This window comes from Vigna angularis, chromosome 1, assembly GCF_016808095.1.
Source record: "Vigna angularis cultivar LongXiaoDou No.4 chromosome 1, ASM1680809v1, whole genome shotgun sequence".
In the NCBI taxonomy this organism is placed as follows: Eukaryota; Viridiplantae; Streptophyta; class Magnoliopsida; order Fabales; family Fabaceae; genus Vigna; species Vigna angularis.
The window spans coordinates 48127803-48147844 of NC_068970.1; the positions used below are offsets into that span (position 1 = coordinate 48127803).

At 35.1% G+C, this 20042-nt stretch overlaps 2 protein-coding genes across 2 annotated transcripts; one reads left to right on the forward strand and one right to left on the reverse strand.

Annotated features, from left to right (window-relative positions):
* The first annotated feature begins 737 nt into the window (after positions 1-737).
* LOC108325140 (WAT1-related protein At1g68170) lies at positions 738-16489 on the forward strand. The gene is made up of 7 exons (XM_017558156.2): positions 738-1003; positions 1099-1161; positions 1247-1363; positions 6802-7060; positions 7249-7407; positions 15940-16091; positions 16174-16489. Exons 1-7 carry the CDS (start codon positions 828-830, stop codon positions 16337-16339), a joined length of 1092 nt encoding a protein of 363 aa, XP_017413645.1. The 5' UTR covers positions 738-827; the 3' UTR covers positions 16340-16489.
* Positions 9555-10253, reverse strand: LOC128193969 (uncharacterized). The gene is made up of 3 exons (XM_052868178.1): positions 10003-10253; positions 9821-9925; positions 9555-9752 (listed from the first exon to the last, which is right to left on the reverse strand). The coding sequence occupies exons 1-3, from the start codon at positions 10236-10238 to the stop codon at positions 9671-9673; spliced, it is 423 nt and encodes a 140-aa protein (XP_052724138.1). The 5' UTR covers positions 10239-10253; the 3' UTR covers positions 9555-9670.
* Positions 16490-20042: the final 3553 nt, after the last annotated feature.

Here is a 20042-nt window from a genome sequence, read left to right on the forward strand (position 1 = left end):
AAACTGAGAAATCTTGGGTTTGTTTGGCATGACAGAATGAATGAAGAACCAGAGTCTAAAGTCTGAAAAAATAAAAAAGAATGAATGAAGAACCAGAGTCTAAAGTCTGAAAAAATAAAAAAAAACGCGCTACTGCCTCGGTTATCTAAGAACCGAGACATATTCCTGTGTCGTTTTATCTCGGTCTATAACCGAGACATAAAGCTTAATCTTTTTACGTCGTCCACATATGTCTCGGTTGTAAAACCGATGTCGATAAACATAAACAACCGGTGCCTTTTCTCTTTATTGTACTAGTGATATTTTCAGATCAAAACATGTATTATATATATATATATATATATATATATATATATATATATATATATATATATATATATATATATATATATATATATATATATATATATATATATATATATATATATATATACCTCCTTTCAAAAGATATTAATTATATATATATTTTTTTTATTCTTTTATTAAATCTTGTATTTTATAAATTTATATTATTAGTTTTTTTTGTCTTTTGTTAACATAAATAGTATGGGTGTACCATTGAAGGCAGAGGGTCTGAGCACATTAAAAAATGGTATGATTTGATATAATGATTTACGGTGTGTGGTCCACCCTTGTGTGTCTCGCCAAAGGCATTGAGAAGCTCAATTGAAACTTTATGTAGCATTTACAAAACCACAGAGGTTCACCTGTGTACAGAAACCAAGGCAATTCAGAAACCATAAAAAAAATAAGTTTGTCTTGTGATATAATTAACAAAAACACATTGAGCTTTGGTTTGTTTTGACACCATATTCATAAACAAGAGAATGGTTCATAAGTTGAAAGCATACATTCTAATGGTGTTTGTGCAGATTGCATATGCAGCTGTTAACATCATCTACAAGCTAGCCATAAACGATGGAATGAGCATGAGGGTAGTCACTGCCTATCGTCTGCTTTTTGCATCGCTTTTCACTGTTCCCGTCGCTCTTATATATGATAGGTTCTTCATTGCTTTGCCTTTTCTTTCTTTTACTTTCTCACCTCATCAATCTTACAATGTTTTAGACAATATTGCCGAATTGCTTTTTCCATCAGGAACAATAGCTCAAAGATTACTTCCAAGGTGCTTTTCTTGGGATTCCTCTGTGGATTGTTTGGGTATGCTGCTGATTCTTCATATAAGTGATTTCACTTTCATATATGTAAACGATGCTGATATATATATGATTATTTTTTTTTTCAGAGGAAGTTTATTCAGTAACCTTTACCTTGTGGCGATGGATTTGACATCAGCATCGTTTATGTTGGCTATGATCAATCTTACTCCTGGCATTACCTTCATTATGGCCTTATCCTGCGGGTATGCTCATACCTATCTTCTTCTCAGATCTTCTTACTATTTTTAAACAAAGTATTGATATAATAAAGATGAGCATTGCATAAGAAACATATATTATAAATCTCATACGTCCAAAATTAGATTTTTATAATTAGATAACTTAAGCAGTGCTAGAAATTGTGCCTTTGCTATCCTCGGAGTTCATCAATTTTCTCCAGATATCCGTTCTACAAATTTGGTTTGCACCCTAAAGCTGACATTCTAAACAATGATTGATAGAAGAGAAGCACATCTATTACCGATTCTAGAAAATTATTATACTTCAAAGGGTTTCCTCCAATTGAGATTCTCAAAATTCTGAAAAATATGCTTATGGTGTTGCATTTCAATACTACACAGAAATATTGAAATGTAACGTAAATTTTAGAATAATGTAGAAAGTCTAAGATATGAGATAAGTATCGATAATATTCTACATAATAAAAAATTTAGAACATTGGTAGTTAGGATTTTATAGAATAATCACATGGGTGAAACGAGGTCTATAAATTCGTGTACACTACCATTTGATGTAAGAAAACATCTAAAACAACATATTCCAACTATAAAATACACTTCTTCAAATATTACTTTTACATTCTACTATCTCAACATTTTCTCCATCATATCAACTTCAAAATACTAATCGTGGTACTAGATAAATTCAAGGGCTTTATATGCTTTTTAACAAGCAATTGATGACACAATCTTTCCAAGAATAAAACAAGCTTGGAATATAACACGAGGAGTTTCAAGGAAATGATGAGGTACACAATGTTAAACTTCATTCTCTAAGACAAGAGTTTGAATTAATAAGAATGAAAGAATCTGAGACCATTAAAGACTATTATTCTAGAATAAAAGAAATAATTATTCAGGTGAGAGCCTATGTGCAAAATATTCTTGACAAAAGAATTATTGAGAAAATTTTAATTTCTATTTTCCAAAAATATGATACAGTAGCAACCATGATTGAACAAACAAAAGATTTACCTACATTGTCAATAACACAACTAATGAACTCTCTTGGAGTTTATGAGCAAAGATTGAAAATGTATGAAGAAGACTCAGTAAAAAATGTCTTTTCAATCAAAACTAAAATTATAGTCTTATAATAAAGAATATGAAGAAAATAAAACTTGGTCAATTTCTAGAAACTAAAATAGGAGAAATTTCTATAAATAAAAGAAATTCTAGAAGCTTCTCTATGACCTGTTAAGAAAAAGACAAGTCACTTGGAAAAAGATTGTTGACATCATGAAAAACCTCAATGTTAGTACTGCATGAAATTTGGTCACATGACGAAGTATTGTCGTAATAAAAATAAACATTAAATAAACTTTACGAAGAACATAATAAGGAGTAAAGCCTATTCTATGCTAATAAAGAATCTCCCAGCAGAGAAGGAAACTAGTACTTGGTGTTGGCTACAAAATCAATGACAAGTACACCGGTCGTAGTGTAGCAAGTAATATTGTTATCTCCCAAGAGACTTATGTAACACTTGACAACTCTCGTAATTCACAACTTAATTATAGACAAAGATAACAAAAACACAAGAAACTCATTTTGTTTTTTTATCAAACAATTTATGTCTAAGGAAATGTAACATAAAATATTTACAATTTGTTAAGACTAGAATTTATCCACTTCATTCTTATGTATTAACGAACACCTCAATTCCATATTCAAATCAAAATCAACTCACTAATATACTTAAATCCTATCCCTGGTGACTTTGAGCCTATTATAACTCATCAAGTTCCAATCCCTTGAATCCTCAACAAGTAATCATGCATTAAGTTCAAAAGTCTTAAGATTACTAATAAGTCATGTTCTATCCCTAGATACAAGTTTCATTAGGTATCCAATTTCAATTCTATGTTCAAGTCATATTTCCCAATACATCAAAAGCCACAAATCAAGCATGGAACCAATCCACATCAAGCATTAAGCATGGGAATTGAATACTAACATGAATTGGAAAAGCATATGTTATTAACAACAAAAAATTACATAAGAGTTTCATGTTTTAAAACTAATCTCAAAAAATTGGAATGACCCTTTGTGGTGGACAACTTAGGGTTCTAAAAATTAAAGAGATAGGGAAGAAATGGAAACCAAAGAGCAGATGCAAGCCCTCTCCCAAGGTTCTTGGCAGTTGCTCCATGTTCCAATTGTGCCTCCCTTCGCATCAACACCTTCAATTCATAGCCTATTTTCCTCTTCAACTCCCAAAAGGGGGGAAAAGCTCCATGGATGAACCGAAGGAGGATAGGGAGAACTTCCTAACACTTCAAGCAACCTCCAAAAGCCTCTCCCAAGCACCCTAGGTGATTCTATTTGTGTAAGAATAAAGAATAATGAAAACCCTTGCAAACACATGATTAAATACCCATTTTCGTGTATCACAGTTGACAGATTCGCCTACCAGCTTCATTCTCGCCCAATGAGGCCTAAAAATTGATGCTCTCTTACTTATAACTCGTTAGGCGAGCCAAATTTTTTTTCTAGCGACTCGAATACTATAGGTTTGGTTTGTCATTTTCGCCCATCGAACAACTACCTTACTTAATGAGTCGTTCTGGCACCCAATGGTGATTTTTTGGTCGTCTAGGGGCGGTCCATGACAATATAACCTTACAGGTGAGTCTTTTCTTCATGTTTGCAGCTCTGAGTGCAATTCTAGAGCCCTTGAAGTGGGTATTTATCTAAAAATAATTGTATTTTATACAATCATGCTTTCTTGAGTTACAATTTGTTTTCCTAATTGATTTCTATTTTCTTATTTCACACACTCAAAAAAAGATCAGAGGTAGAACAAACATATACTATGAAAGAGTTTATTTATTCATGAAACTATACACACAAAAACATTTTAAATCAACAATTATTGCTTGGATTGTGGATGCATCAGTCACAAGCATCTTCAAAGACATTGATAAATTTGTCAATGTCAAAGTTCGGTTGGAAAATGACACCGCAATAGAGTCTCAAGGCAAAGGAACTATCATGGTGGAGACAAAGAAAGATACTAAATTCATTAAGGATGTTTTACTAGTTCTTAATTTTAAAGAGAATCTTTTAAGTATTGACCAAATGATGGAGAATTGATATTACCTTCACTTTGAGAAAGATACATGCAAAATTTATGATAGCAGAAGGTTAGAAATTGGACAAATAAAAATGGAAAACATAAATAAAAGTTTCCTATAAGCTTCGAACTTGAAACTAGTACTGCCATGAAGATTGTGACTTTGGTATTGGAGATTTGGCCACTTGATAACATCTTTCCTTAAAGCTTCTATATCAGAAAAACATGATGAGATATCTTCCATGCTTGATGGAGAATAATGAATCATGCGAAGGATGCATCCTCCGCAAACAACACTGATTACCATTTTCTCTAGGAAAAACATGGATAACAAAAGCCTTACTAGAGATGATATATACCGATGTTTGTGGACCAGTAAAGAAGCCTTCACATCACAACAACAGGTATTTCATCGTCTTCATTGATGACTTCTACAAAATGACAAGGTTTTATTTCTTAAAGAAAAAGTCAGAAGTCTTTTGAGTATTCAAGAAATTCAAGGCTTTTGTTAAGAAACAAAGTGAAAAGCAAATAAAAGTACTTTAAAGTGATCATGGCAAGGAGTACACATCTTGCGAGTTTGAAAATTTTTGCAAAGATGAAGGCATAAAGCGACAACTTACAATTACATATACTCAACAACACAATCATGTGTCAAAGAGAAATAATCACACAATCATGGAGACAACAAGATCGATGTCGAAGAAAGGACTATCAAATACATTCTAGGCTAAAGCAATCTACACTACAGTCTACCTACTCAACAAATGTTCTACTAAAGAAGTTCAAGACAAGACTCCAATCGAAGCTTGGAGCGGGAAGAAACCATAAGCTAAACATCTCAGAGTATTTGGATCTGTTTTCTATATTCACATTCCATACTAAAAGAGACACAAACTAGAAGATAAAGATCGTACAAGGTATCTTCTTGGGATACAATACACAATAAAAACGATACAAAGTCTATAATCTCCAAACAAGGAAGCTAACTATCAACAAGGAAATTAAAGTAGATGAAAATGCTACTTGAAACTAGGAAGAATAACAAATTGAGAGGAAGACAATCTGCATGCCCATCAATCAATCCACTACAAGCTAAGAAGATAACAATGTACCACAATCTCTTGCAACTCCAACATTAATTCAAGATCAAGAAGAATCATCACTTGAATTTATTTCGAGGCGAGTCAGATCTCTAGTTGACATATATGAATCTTGCAACTTGGCCATACTAGAGCCTACAAGCTTTGAAGAGGCCGCAAAACAAGAAGTATGGGTTAAGGCAATGAAGGAAGAAAATCGAATTGTAGATATTTTCACAAAGGTGTTACCAAGACCAAATTATTGAGCACTATGTTTGGAGTTACTGAAATTGCATCAAAGAAGAGTATTAAAGTGTAATGCAAATTCTTAAACAATATGGAAAAGCTTAAGATAAAAGTATTGAAATGTAATGCAAATTCTAAAACAGTATAGAAAAACCTAAGATAAGAGGTAAATATCAAGGACATTCTACACAAGCAAAAATCCAGAGCATTCCATATAAGTGGTTGTAGTTAGGATTTTCTAAAATAATCATGTTGGTGAAATGAGGTCTATAAATACCCTTGTATACTACCATTTAACGTAAGACAACATCTAAGACACAACACATTTCAACTACAAAATGCATTTCTTCTAACTACTACTTTCACATTTTACTATCTTTACATTTTTTTTCTATCTTATCAACACTTTCCTTTCACAAACTCAAAATATTATCATCTTTGAAGCTAACTTAAAACATCTAAGAATTCATTTCAATCCCAGTTTCACCTCTTCAACATCTTTTTTTGTTATTGGTCTCACAACGTTTGGTATTCCTTCAATTATAGTCAAATACATGAAAGGTATTGGGTTGTCACATATATGTACATGACAAATTATCTTTTTTAGTTAAGTGAAAAGTTATTTTTTTTTTTCGCTTTTCTTTAGTCTAGCCCATTCTCCTCATCTAGTATATCTAACTTATCTTTTACATGATAACGTGTTTTATTTGGTTCACATCCTCACACACCTTTTTATTCCATAACAGCCCATCAAGCATTTCGTTTTCTCCTTTAGGCTAACAATACCATTTAACTTATAGTTATTGGTATTCAATTGTTTGAATAAAATTTTGTAGTAAATAACACCCCATATTAAGTTTTAGAGTTGATATGCATTAATTCAATTGTTTGAATAAAATTTTATACTCTCGTAATTTCTATATGAATTTACGATATGTTGGGCACTGTGATTTTAATTTATACTAGTACTTTAGCGAAATTAAGTTTTGATTATATAGATTGGAAAAGTTAAATCTGGAAGTAGCAGAGGGGAGGGCAAAGGTGATAGGCAGCATAATTGGAATTAGTGGGGCAATGTTTGTGACCTTCGTGAAAGGCACAGAAATTAATATCTGTTCGTTTAAAATCAACCTTATGCATACACATCAGAACCAAAATGGGAATGCATCATCACCCACTCAGTTTCGAAATAAGTTGTTGGGAGTTCCGTTGGCCATTCTCAGCTGCTGCTTTTATTCTCTCTGGTTCATCCTTCAGGTAATATAATCTTCTTTCTTATCAGTTATTATTAACACAACCACATAATTAATTTGTTAACCAAATTTTTTATACTATATATATAGTCATTATAGACAACAACATTAACTTTGATGTAAAAACACACATAATGGTTTTTAATTCCTTGTTTGAGTAGTGTTAATTACTTTTTTGTGATGCGTCATAAGGCTAAAATGAATGAAGAATACCCAAGTTCAAATTCAAGCACAGCTTTAATGAACACAATGGGAGCACTGCAGGCCACCATTTTCACTCTCTGTGTCGACAGAGATTGGAACCACTGGAAGCTGGGTTTCAATATCAGGCTTCTAACTGCAGCTTATTCGGTATGATCCTAATTTACGATTTCATATTCTAAGTATAAAAGTGTGGTTTTTCAGAACTTTTCTAATGAAAAAGACTATTTTCGCAGAGAATTTTTCTGGATTACTTCTAACCTGCATTAAAAACAGGAGTATAACACACACACTTTGAAAATTAAATGCATATATATAGAGAGAGGTCATTTATAATTTAAAATATAAACCCGCAGGAATGAATTTTTCTCTTTAGATTGACTGAAGTTTTTTATATTTGTGTAAATTTTGAAGCTAATGAATTAAAAGTGTTACGGGATGAATTTTGTTTATCTCTAAAATATTTTTTACCTTTTAAAATTTGAAATCTTAAAATAAGGGAAATTTTTATAAAATATAAATTCATTAGTTTTATTTCTTTTAAAAATTTAGAATCATTACCTATAATTTTAACATTTTAGAAAAAATAAATAATATTTACTTTTAGAATTAAAAAATAGTAAAACTTACATGTGTACGATTACTTAGGTTTATTTAGTGTAGTCTTCAACAAGATCGATCTCAAGTTCACTAGTACAATATCAGGATATAACACCGGTTACTTTTGGTTATAGGCACCGATTCTACAAACGGTGTATATACCAGTGAGGTAAAAAAGGGTAAAGGTTAATTATGCCTCGGTTGTGACAACTAGCCAAAACAACAATTTTCATTTGTTGTCATAAATATAACTTAGACTCAATTATCCAAATTTATGCATTCACTCAGACACTAGAAACCTAGTTTTGTCATGTAAAATGAAATCCTCAGTGTTACAATTCTAGTAATGATATCTGGTTCTTCCCTATCATAACAAAATGAGTTCACTTATAATATAAAAGAAATGGAATCTACGATCCAAGACCAACTATAGGAATCTCTTTCTCTCTTTACCACCTAAACTCTTTTCTCTATATAAGTTTGAGAGTCTAGTAGAGTGAAAGATAACTTCTCATGAGTATTTTTAGTCAATACATAACACTAGGCTTACTTGTCATACCTCTTTAGTATGACCATACAACCAATCACAACATAATCACATTCATTTTTATTTTGGAAACACCTCCTTGAAACATTTTTCTCCTCATTCATATATCCATCAATCCTCATTCTGATATGTATTCTTTGTATTTTAACATTTAGCCCACACTCTATTCAAATAAACTTCAAACACTATCCACCACATACACATACACTCATATACTTATTTCATCACATTTACATGTTTTACATTTTATATCACACCATAATTAGAGAACAAGAAAGAATTAGCGAGAATAATCTTGAGTCATATGTATCACGTTATGACCTGCATACAACTCAGGAGTTAAAATAACTAAAAGAAAACAATAAAAATGTACTTTGTCACTAGTGCAGCGAGGGGCTTTTACCGCGGTTCATTTTCACTATACGTCGCGGTTTCAGAACCGCGGCATATGCAGCCGCGGTAGTAAGTCAGAGACTTTATGCCGCGGTTATAACCGCGGCATATAGGTTGCGGAATATGCTGCGGTTGTCGAGGGAACCGCTGCCTAAATCCATTTTTTAAAAAAAATGAAATAAAATTTCCACTATATGCCGCGGTTCAACTGCGGCATAAGACTCCAATATATGCCGCGGTTCTAGCACTAACCGCGGCCATATGTCTCGTTTTAAAAAAAAACGAAGCACTATATGCCGCGGTTGTGGTTAGAACCGCGGCATATTCCCCTGCAGTTTTTTAAAATTGCAGGTCTGTTTTTGTGATATCCACTACCACAAAAACAGACCTGCATATAAAAACATGTACACAAATTCAATTTGAACATAACAAACACATGTTCAAATGTAGTTCAACATCAAATAAAGTACAAAGTCTAAGAAAATTCTATCTAATCAAATGCATTGTTTAAATCTAAGAGCTATTGTATAATCTAACTATATACTTCGCAGCAGCGTTCCTAATGAATAATAGTGACTTCTCAGGAACTGGTGTAGTAGTCTTGAATCTCTGCAAAATACAATTCATTTTATTTAGTGTATATGAATTCAACATTTGTTAAAAAATCTAAATTTGTTAAAGTTAAATATTACCGTTTCCCAGCGACTTGTGATGTGAGAACGAACAATATGGGTCATCCAATACATTACATAGTATCCACACTCATATGACCCATTTTGTCTGTTACACTACAATATATCATCACAGTTGATAATAGTTAGTTAATAACATTTGTTATAAAACAATTATAACAAAGTATGACTTTAGCATATGTCAAACCTTGAGAGAAATCCAAGCAATCTTTCTACTGTTAACAATTGATCTCCCACCCATCATCATACTTGCTGGAATAGAACTGTATATAAAAAAAGGTTTTAGCATTCAGTTATATAACAAAGAAAGTCCAAACATTGAGGTTCTTACCAATCAATTGCTTGTTTGAGTTGTGTGGGAGGAGGCCTGTGCAATGAGCAGAACCACAAAGCATAGTTGTCTTGCATAGACATAACAAGAAGTTGCCAATGGCGCCTGAAATTCATAATAACGTAACTATTAAATATTAAAATCACATATGGAACATTATTATGTTAACAAAGTTGACTTACCCGGATATATAAGGCAAAAAGTATATTTTCTTGCCCCTTCCAAAACTTCTTATCAGACTCATGTTGATATGCTCAAAATCATTTGATTCATGAATTGATTGGGGATCAATGAATCCATAATCATCAGAACGCCCCAACTTATTAGTGACCCCAGACATATACCTGAAATCAAAAATTAACTTTGATATAAGGATACTTGATATACAAATGAATTTTATATATAAATAATTGGTCATAGACTTACATCGTCCATAGTTGAATAATTGAAATATTCAACTCTTGTGTTCCCGACGCAAGCTCACGGACATCTTGGCTATTAAGGTATATTGGGACCTCAGAGCCTGCCCCAAATACATTAGCATCATACTCAACCTCCAAAGGCTTATCATCAAGGATGTCAGCAAGTAGATGCAATGAAGAAAGAGGGTCATCCTCAGATAGAGGAATCTTCTCTTGTGCCTGCGTCTGTTGTTACATGAAAAGATAAGATAAGTTTTGACATCAAAAACCTTTAAAATTGAGAAGTGTAAAGAATAATTTCATACCGAGGGGTCAGAAACTGGTTTAACCAAAAATTTAGGCCAACTGATAAACGACTTATATGCTTGTTCCACAGTGAAAATCTCTTCCGTGGACAGAGGAACCGAGGCATCTGGTATGATCATTTCATCCACTGAGACCTTCACCTCATCCTCTAATAGTTGCATACCATGACATACAGTCGCTGACCTAAACTCTGTTCCACGAGCTACCAGCACCATCTCAGTATCCTCTAAAATGTATAGCAGACATGGACTACCATCGTCCATGTCATCCTCTGGGATGGCTGATGCGGAACAACTTCCTTTCGCGCTTCTCCCTGTCAGAGTAAATGTTAGATTATACAAAAGATAGAAATAATTGCACATAAATGTTTATTAAGTTTACTTGTGGGAGGGGGAGGGATAACATGTTCCTCTATAGGAGACGGCACCGGGCGCATGCTCTGAAACTGCTGCTGGTATAGCATCTGGAATTCAGCCCTCACCTCGGCCCTGATCTCCTCTCTAAGGTCTTGTCGGACCTTTTTTGTGATCTCTTCTGTCATCCTTTGTGTATCGATGTATGAATATGAAGGCTGACGAGAAGAGCTCCCAAAATAATCTGTAATTCCTACTCCAGGACCTGCAACACGTACACGTCCAGGGTGCTCAGGTCGTCCAATCGCAGCAGCAAGAATATCCTGGCGACCCTCTGGAGTGAATTGGCCTTGGGAGCTCTGCTCAACCAAGGTGTCCTGTAACATCACAAAACACCACTATTCTTTAAATAGTTTAATGTAGTATGTATAATGACAATACTTATTATTTTAGGAACAGTGATAACTTACAATTCTTTCAGAAATCTCTCGTGCAGTGTCGGAAGAGTAGGTGCCCGATGGTCGCATACGGGCCAACTTCCATTTCTCATGTCTAGACGGTGGAGAAGGAGGCTGAGGAGGGCTACCACCCTGAGATGGTGGTATAGCATCTGTCTTTTGTTTGAGGATTTTCTCCTCAAGCTTCCTATACCCACCACGAGATAATAGGTGGGGGTTTTTGTTGTGAGCACTTGTTCCTTGTGCTTTGCTTCTAATTGCCTGTCACATACACATTAATTAATTAGTTCATATGATATATATTTGTTAATGAGGAATTGAACAATATGAACTACACAAACCTGCCATTCCTCTGACATCCGACTCTCTTTAAAAAGCCGCCAAGTCTCCTCATCAATGGACTTATATGCACTACATGGACTTTTATGTTTAAGGTGTCCAAAGATGTATCTTGATGTCAACTTGCTTTTAAAGTTTCTGAAATTTTCTGCAACAGTTGACAAACACTTATTTCTAAGTGATGTGACATTTGGAATGTCAAATTTCATCTGAAAAAAACATAATAAAGTTGTATTAGTGCAAAATTATCAATATAAACAAATTTTAATTCAAATGCTATTAACTAACTTACCAATATATCTTTCCAAATAATGTTCCGATCACCCTCGGACACATGATCAAAAGATGGAACGAGAATACTAATCTTATCACGTGCCACTACTCCAAGGTATGATCGGAAGTCATCTGCATAGGGGCCAGTTGCCACACCCGTGGTGACATTCACATTCACCGGAGTTCTTTCACCACTATTTTTCCTGATCAATAGTTGTTTCATCCTAGTGGGTCCTCTAGTGATTTTGGTTGGGGGAGCCTCATCCCCTGAAGAATGTGGATGATCAGCCATATATCTGTCAAAATAAATAACAACATTAAATTTATTTCAAGACTTATGTAATATCATATAAATTAACAAAACATGTAATAGTAATCATAGGAAATGTATACAGAAATTGAAAATTCATACATAAAGATATGGATTCATCATATGTATATTCCCTCATCATGATCTGACCGAATTGCATGTAAATCATCGTCAACTAGAGATTGGTCATCCAAATTTGTTGTAGTTTGAAATGAATGGTTGTTAGGAATATAAATATTAATCACATTGTCTTCGTTAACTTCAATTTGTTTTTTGCCTTGAAGAGCAACATACCAATGGTCAGACGCAGTATCTTTGACATAAAAAACTTGAGATGCTTGATGTACCATGATAAACGGTTCGTCTCGGTAACCCACCTTGCGAAAATCAACCAGTGTCATACCCGAGTCATCTATTTTCACACCACTCTTATTGTCAAACCACTTACACTTGAACAATGGAACAAAAAACGCGGTGTAATGAACCTCCCATATCTCTTCTATTATACCATAATATCTCATTGATCCAAGTACAGGAGATTGATCTTTTGATGTGGAAAATTGAAGTGACTCAGCTTCTAAACTGACTCCACTATTTTGTACTGTGCTTTTATCATCCAAAGTCTTCGTATAGAATGTGCAATTATTGACTTCATAACCTGCACAACACACGACATCAAACTTCAAACCATTTGCAAGCCACAATAAAGTTTCAGAAGAATGTGGCTCTTTGTCAATTTCAGATTTGAACCAAGACATAAATGTTTTGTTATGCTCCATCAATTGCCATTTCTCTGATTGTCTTGGATTTTTATTCTTAACAATGGCTTTGTGTGCTTCCAAAAAAGGGATCACCTCATCTGTGTTGTTCAATATATAAAGATGCGCTTGCAACAATTCTTCACGATCTTTTGTCACCACATTGACACCTCGGATGCTTTTACTTGTAGAAAATTTATTCAACCATGCTGTGCGAGGAACTCCTATTGGATTCGTTGATGTCATGTAATCTGAACAAAACTCGATACTTTCTTCAGCAATATACCTTTCAATCATCGAACCTTCAGGACGATATGGATTTTTAACGTACCCTTTCAAAATCTTCATATAACGCTCAATAGGATACATCCATCTTAAGTATACCGGTCCGCACAACTTGATTTCTCTAACCAAATGAACAAGTAAATGTATCATGATGTCAAAAAAAGATGGAGGGAAAAACATCTCTAGTTGACACAAGATGATAACTATCTCGCCTTGAAGTTCATCTAACTTTGTAGGATCGATGGCTTTACTACATATTGACGAGAACCATGAACACAACCTGTTTATGGTGTGCCTAACATTTTTGGGCAAAATTCCACGAATAGCCACCGGTAACAACTGTTGCATTAAGACGTGACAATCGTGAGACTTCATGCCAACAAGCTTTAAGTCCTGCATTGACACTAAACTCTTCATATTTGAAGAGTATCCTTGTGGTACTTTGATACTCTTTAAACATACACAAAAACTTATCTTCTCTTGTCTAGACATTGTATAACATGCAGGGGGCAAATAAGTACGTTTACCAATCTCCTTGGGTGCCAACTCTTCTCGGATATTCATGTCAACCAAATCCAAACGAGCATTCACTCCATCTTTTGTCTTTCCCTGAATGTTGAGTAATGTACCAATCAAGCTATCACACACATTCTTTTCTACATGCATCACATCTATGCAATGTCGAACATCTAACTTTGACCAATATGGAAGATCAAAGAATATTGATTTCTTCTTCCAAGGGGTCGGGACAGATGACTTCTTCGATGTTTTCCCAAATACATGATGTATTTTATTAACTTTTTCAAGAACTTCAAGGCCAGTAAGTGGATTTGGTGCTTCGTCCCTCTCTTGATCTCCATTGAATGCTTTTTTTAACCTTCGATATGGATGATTACGTTTTAGAAATCTCCGATGACGCAGATACACCGTCTTTCTTCCATGTTTCAATTGATGAGCTGCAGTGTTTTCTTCACATATAGGACACGCTTTATGACCCTTGACACTGTATCCTGACAAATTACCATAAGCAGGAAAATCATTAATGGTGCAAAATAACATTGCACGCATCATAAAAGTCTCTGAAGCGAATGCATCAAATATTTCAACCCCATCAACCCACAAAACCTTCAAGTCTTCAACTAGTGGGCTTAGATAAACATCTATGTCATTTCCAGGCTGCTTTGGACCAGATATCATCATAGACAACATCATGTACTTCCTCTTCATGCACAATGCAGGAGATAAGTTATAAATTACCAATATAACTGGCCAACAACTGTGATTGGTACTCAGATTACCAAATGGGTTCATTCCATCAGTGGCTAAACCAAGCCTAAGATTTCTACACTCTTTACCAAATTCGGGGAATTGTCGATCGATATTTTTCCATTGCTTTGAATCAGCTGGATGACGAAGCAGCCCGTCAATTTTTCTCTCATCTGCATGCCATCTAAGATTTTTAGCATCTTTGGGATTCGCAAACAAACGCTTAAGTCTGGGCACTATTGGAAGGTACCAAACTACTTTCAAAGCAGATCCATTTTTTTCTATCTGACCATTATCTTCACTATTGTTTTTTGACTTGTATCGTGATAAGCCACATTTTGGACACTTTGTCAAAAATTCAAACTCTTTCCTATACAAAATGCAGTCATTGGGACAAGCATGTATCCTTTTATACTCCATACCCATTGGACAAAGAATTTTCTTCGCATCATAATTACGAGTGGGCAGTGTATTTCCATCTGGCAACATTTCATTCAACAACGTCAACAGTTCTGTAAAACTCTTATACAGGGGTATATGTCGCGGTTCTCTGGACAACCGCGGCATATACCCCCTGTAACTTCTGAAATTCTCTGACTGGCAGAGAAGTTAAGACGTTACAGGGGTATATGCCGCGGTTCTCTGGACAACCGCGGCATATACCCCTGTAACTTTTCAAATTCTCTGACCCAGTCAGCACCTGCAATAAATTGGAAGGGGTATATGCCGCGGTTGTCCAGAGAACCGCGGCATATTCATACGTTATTTAATTTTTTATTCATACGTGGCGTTAGAGGCAATGGTTGACTGGAGTATATGCCGCGGTTTGGAGCAGAACCGCGGCATATATGTTCGATTTATTTACAAAACTGCCACCGCGCACCATTATGCTGCGGTTTTCGTTGAACCGTGGCATAATGTGCGCTGTAAAAACCCAATTTTTTACTAGTGTGTGTTGAATGAGTGGTTATGACCTGCATACAACTCAGGAGTTAAAATAACTAAAAGAAAACAATAAAAATGTACTTTGTGTTGAATGAGTGGTTATGTAAAATTAAAATCAAAGAGAGAAAGTGTGTAGAGAGAACCTTAGTTTTGATAAGAATTGAAGTTTCCTAATATAACTTTTTTATTATTAAAATATTCTAGTGTTTTTTTTTTCTAAAAAAAAACTACCTTTTCGCCTAGTCATTTTCTTGGTTCTTTAGATTTAGAGAAAAAAAAAGAGAAAATCTTAGAAAAATACCAGAAAAGCTGTTGATTTTAAGAACTATATTCATAGAAAGAAAAACGAGCAAGAAACTTTGAAAAATATAAATGGTATGTGAGAAATTGAAGTGTTTACGCAGGGAATTGTGGCCTCTGGAATAATGGTTGTGATCATTGCCTGGTGCATAAAGAGGAGAGGTCCCCTATTTGTGTCTATTTTCAGTCCTCTACAGCTTGTGCTAGTGGATATAGCTGCATATTTTATGTTAGATGAGAAATTATATGTAGGAAGGTATTTTCTAAATCTTACATTACTTTCTGTCTTCCATGTTCATGATTTGATATGATTAATCTAATTTGGTTAAGTTGAACAGTGTGGTTGGAGCAGTGATGATCGTGTGCGGTCTATACGTGGTGCTTTGGGGTAAAGCCCAAGAATTGAAAAAGAAGTCTGAATTAGTGTCATCGGAAAACACAACAAGAAGAGAGTTCGAAAATGTTGAGGTTGTAAGCTTACCACCTAGGTCACAACAACCATGAATGTTGCTCTTCACGATCAGAGACTACTTACAGGAAAATAAGCATATTTTGTTCTTTTCTTCAGGCGTTGTTTCTGTCTTGGTTTTCTCAATACATTTTATGATTGATTAACGTATTCAACTTAAAAGCAGTTAATATTAATCAAAAGATTTTAACACCTAATTGAGAGATTTTTTTTTAAAAGTGTCATATTATCATTTATTATTTTTTTCTATTCCATTTTGTTTTTTTGTTGATCTTTTTAGTTCTCTTTTAAATTATCTTTTGTATTTCTGGTGTTTATCTTGTATTATTGGTTCTTTGACTATATTATTACGTAGGTAGGCATAGAAACACACAATACATATTTATTGTATGCTTTTTCAGGTAAAGGCGTGCCGGAGCACGTCAAAATATTTTATAAAAAGAATATAAAAGAACGAGAACGAATAAGATTAAATATATAAAAAATCTATCATAATCCAAAATTTTAAGACAAATTTATATATTTATTTTTCATATTACTCAAAATTTTTATTTTCATTCAATATAAAACTCAATATTTAGGTTCTTAGTATAAAAAATACAGAAAATAATATTGGGAAGCATATAATAATATGGTAAAAATCTACTTCCAACTTTTGAGGCTGTGGAAGAATTAGTATGAGTTATTTGGAGAAGTAGAAACAATATTATTTATAATCTATGAAAGATGCTAAAATGTTTGATGCTAAAATATATCCAAACCAAAGTAAAGACTTGAATTTGAATTATAAATAAAATTATAAAAATTAGGTTTTCGTATTCTGATTGATTGATGTTTGTATCTAATTTTATATATAAAATTTTTGGATAGCTAGAATCTTATAAAAATCTGGATAAATATCAATTCATATGATCTTAAAAATACATATTACATATTGAGACAAAAAAAAAATTAAATAAAGCTACAACGACCTTAAATTATATACATTTAAAGGTAGTAGTGAAGATACACATTTCAATATAGAGTTACATATTTATACAAACCTTAATTTTGATTCTTAATCATTACTAATATAGGAAAGGGCTTTTATACTGATTATTTTGAAAACTCTACTTCAGTTTTTTAATCGAAACATATTTCGATGAGTATAAAGGTAGACTTTTAGGCTTTGGTTAATAACCAAAGTCTACTATTTACTTTATGCTTTGGTTTTTTTAATAGAAGTTTATTCTATTTACTTTTTAAAAAAAAAATTATTATTTTAATTTCTTTCCATAATTTAAGATATTCAGAAAGAATCATACACAATACTAGATACAAAACACAAACAGAATACTATTTTCAGTCTATTTAGTTGTGCAATATATATAAAGTAAAATAATACTTAATCAAAGAAACTACTCTATCAATTTGTTATACAAATTCACTATAACTAACTCAATAATAATCTTAGAGCCAAACACACGCCTTATGAATGTTCCGAGCACCAAGTGAGGAAATACGTTTTGGGTAAAGAATCTAAACCCTAAACAAAAAATAATTTCATTAAGAAAGGATTATGAAATAGAAAGATAGCAGAGGATGGTAGTGAAAGTGACAACTTGGCATTTGTCGAAAAGGAAAGGAAGGGAGGGGAGGGGAGTGGATGATAGGAAAATCTCACGATACACACACTCAAATATTTTTCTGAAATTGAGTCTTCTATTCATTGATAATTGAAGGGCTTTAAATAGCCGTGATACTTACAATATTACGAGAATAAAAGTAAAATCTGAAAATAAAATATCAACTATCTTAAAAATAAAATCTCCTTAATCTATCACAAAATAATATTGTTTCTAGATAAACCGAAAATCATAACTACGTATCTCTATTTTATCTCTATCAAATCAAACTAAATATTACTGTTTCAGTTGTAGGGGCTGAGTCGTCTACTACCTCCACGTTCTTCTCTTCCAGTCTCTCGGCCGTGCGGTCTCGCTTCCTACTCTTCGTTTCACTCCTTTGCGTGCGGGTGGGGCAGACCTGCCAAAGATTCTCCGATGCCAAAGTCAGTTTGAGAGCAATGGCTTTTCAATAGAACAGTAATAAATGTGCAGTAAATGCTTCCTCCTACCACTCACCTTTGACCTGTATTTATAGTTTTTGTTATGGGCTTGGGATTAGTGAAAAGTTAATCACGGCCCAACTTCGACCCAATAGCTTTTAGTAGCTACTTACCTTAATCTTAATCCTAATCTGGTCAACTGGCAATAGGGCCGGCCGGCCTCTTGATATTTGGTCTTACAGCCGGCCGGCTCATATGAGTTGCTGTTCATCCGGGTGACGAGCGACAAAGTCGCGTGATTGGGTAATCACTGGCCATACGGACGTCCGGTCTATATGCTGCCCGGCCCCTCCGGATGACGAGTGGCAAAGTCAGGTAATTGGGTAATCACTGGCCATATAGACGTTCGGTCTATATGCTTCTCGGCCCCTCCGGATGACGAGTGGCAAAGTCGCGTAATTGGGTAATCACTGGCCATACGGACGTTCGGTCTATACGCTGCCCGGCCCCTCCGGATGACGAGTGGCAAAGTCGTGTAATTGGGTAGTCATTGGCCATACGGACGTCTGGTCTATACGCTACCCGGTCCCTACTGGTACACAAGCCCCCCAAGCCCTAGTATACGCAGTGTAAATTGGGCTTTGAGTGCGGCGTTTACCCTGATTGTGGAGTAGCGAGGGTCACTAGACTGGTATTGGGCCGGATCCAATGGGCTTTGGGAACTCGACTTTTCTAACTTGGATATGGGCGGGAATACACGTGTCGCGCTTGTAGAGGCGGAAGTTGAAGCGGCCTCGCATTTGTAGCGTTGATCGTGCTGGCCTTCGATGGCGCAGATGTGTTGACGGTTACGAAATTTTTTTCTATAAATAGGGAGAGGTGGTGCTGTCATTCTCACTTTCTACGTTTTTCTTCAAGCTCTGTATTCTTTTTTCCTCAGGTAATAAATGATTGTTGTCCATATTGATTCTTCTTTCGAGTTGTCGGGCGGAGTCGATGGGAGTTCGACGGGGGGTGATGGTGAGCGCGGTGCTTCTTCGAGTTTGGTGTCGTCTTCATTTTTGGAGGAGGCCGTCCGGTCTTCTGGACGGGAGCCTGGCTCTCCTAACGTTGTGGGTAGTCGGATCATCAACGGGATTCCCATCTTTTTGCTCAAGGGCGGCATTCGTATCGACGACTCTCCTTTTGAGCCAGACGGTGACGGTACTGTGGTGACATAATACGACTGGGCTCCTTATGGTGCCAGTCTGTTTGCCTCGGCGTACGCCTCCAGCGACTTACTAACCTGGAGGGTCAATCGTCTTCATATGACTCGAGACGTGAAGGATTCTAGGTTGATCCGGGCGGGGGTTAGTCTGAGGAATGAAAGAGTTTACTACGGGAAGAGGTCGAGCCCGGACGACTTCTTCTATATGTATGTTAATGTCTTTGCGCAACTCTGCGTTCGGGTGCCCTTTACCGAGTTTCAGATGGCCGTCCTTCGGGAAGCCAACGTAGCCCCGACACAGCTGCATCCTAACTCCTGGGCGGCCATGCAGGCATTTTTGGCAATGTGCCTGGCCGTGGGTGTTACTCCGACAATCCCCGTCTTCTTCCACTATTTCGAGGTCCGTCTGCCCCCTTAGGGTGGTTGGGTGTCTCTAACTTCCGTTCGGGATAGGACACTCTTCTGTCCGTACTCCGACTCGTTC

What these genes read in the sequence shown, in the direction of transcription:
- LOC128193969 (XM_052868178.1), bottom strand. Translation starts at nt 10,238, where the DNA reads ATGACCAATTATTTATATATAAAATTCATTTGTATATCAAGTATCCTT. An exon ending in TTTTTGCCTTATATATCCGG is followed by an intron (nt 9,926 to 10,002) that starts GTAAGTCAACTT and finishes TATGAATTTCAG; the next exon opens with GCGCCATTGGCAACTTCTTG. An exon ending in CTCAAACAAGCAATTGATTG is followed by an intron (nt 9,753 to 9,820) that starts GTAAGAACCTCA and finishes TTTTATATACAG; the next exon opens with TTCTATTCCAGCAAGTATGA.
- LOC108325140 (XM_017558156.2), top strand. Translation starts at nt 828, where the DNA reads ATGGTTCATAAGTTGAAAGCATACATTCTAATGGTGTTTGTGCAGATT. An exon ending in ATTATGGCCTTATCCTGCGG is followed by an intron (nt 1,364 to 6,801) that starts GTATGCTCATAC and finishes TTGATTATATAG; the next exon opens with ATTGGAAAAGTTAAATCTGG. An exon ending in TTCTAACTGCAGCTTATTCG is followed by an intron (nt 7,408 to 15,939) that starts GTATGATCCTAA and finishes GTGTTTACGCAG; the next exon opens with GGAATTGTGGCCTCTGGAAT.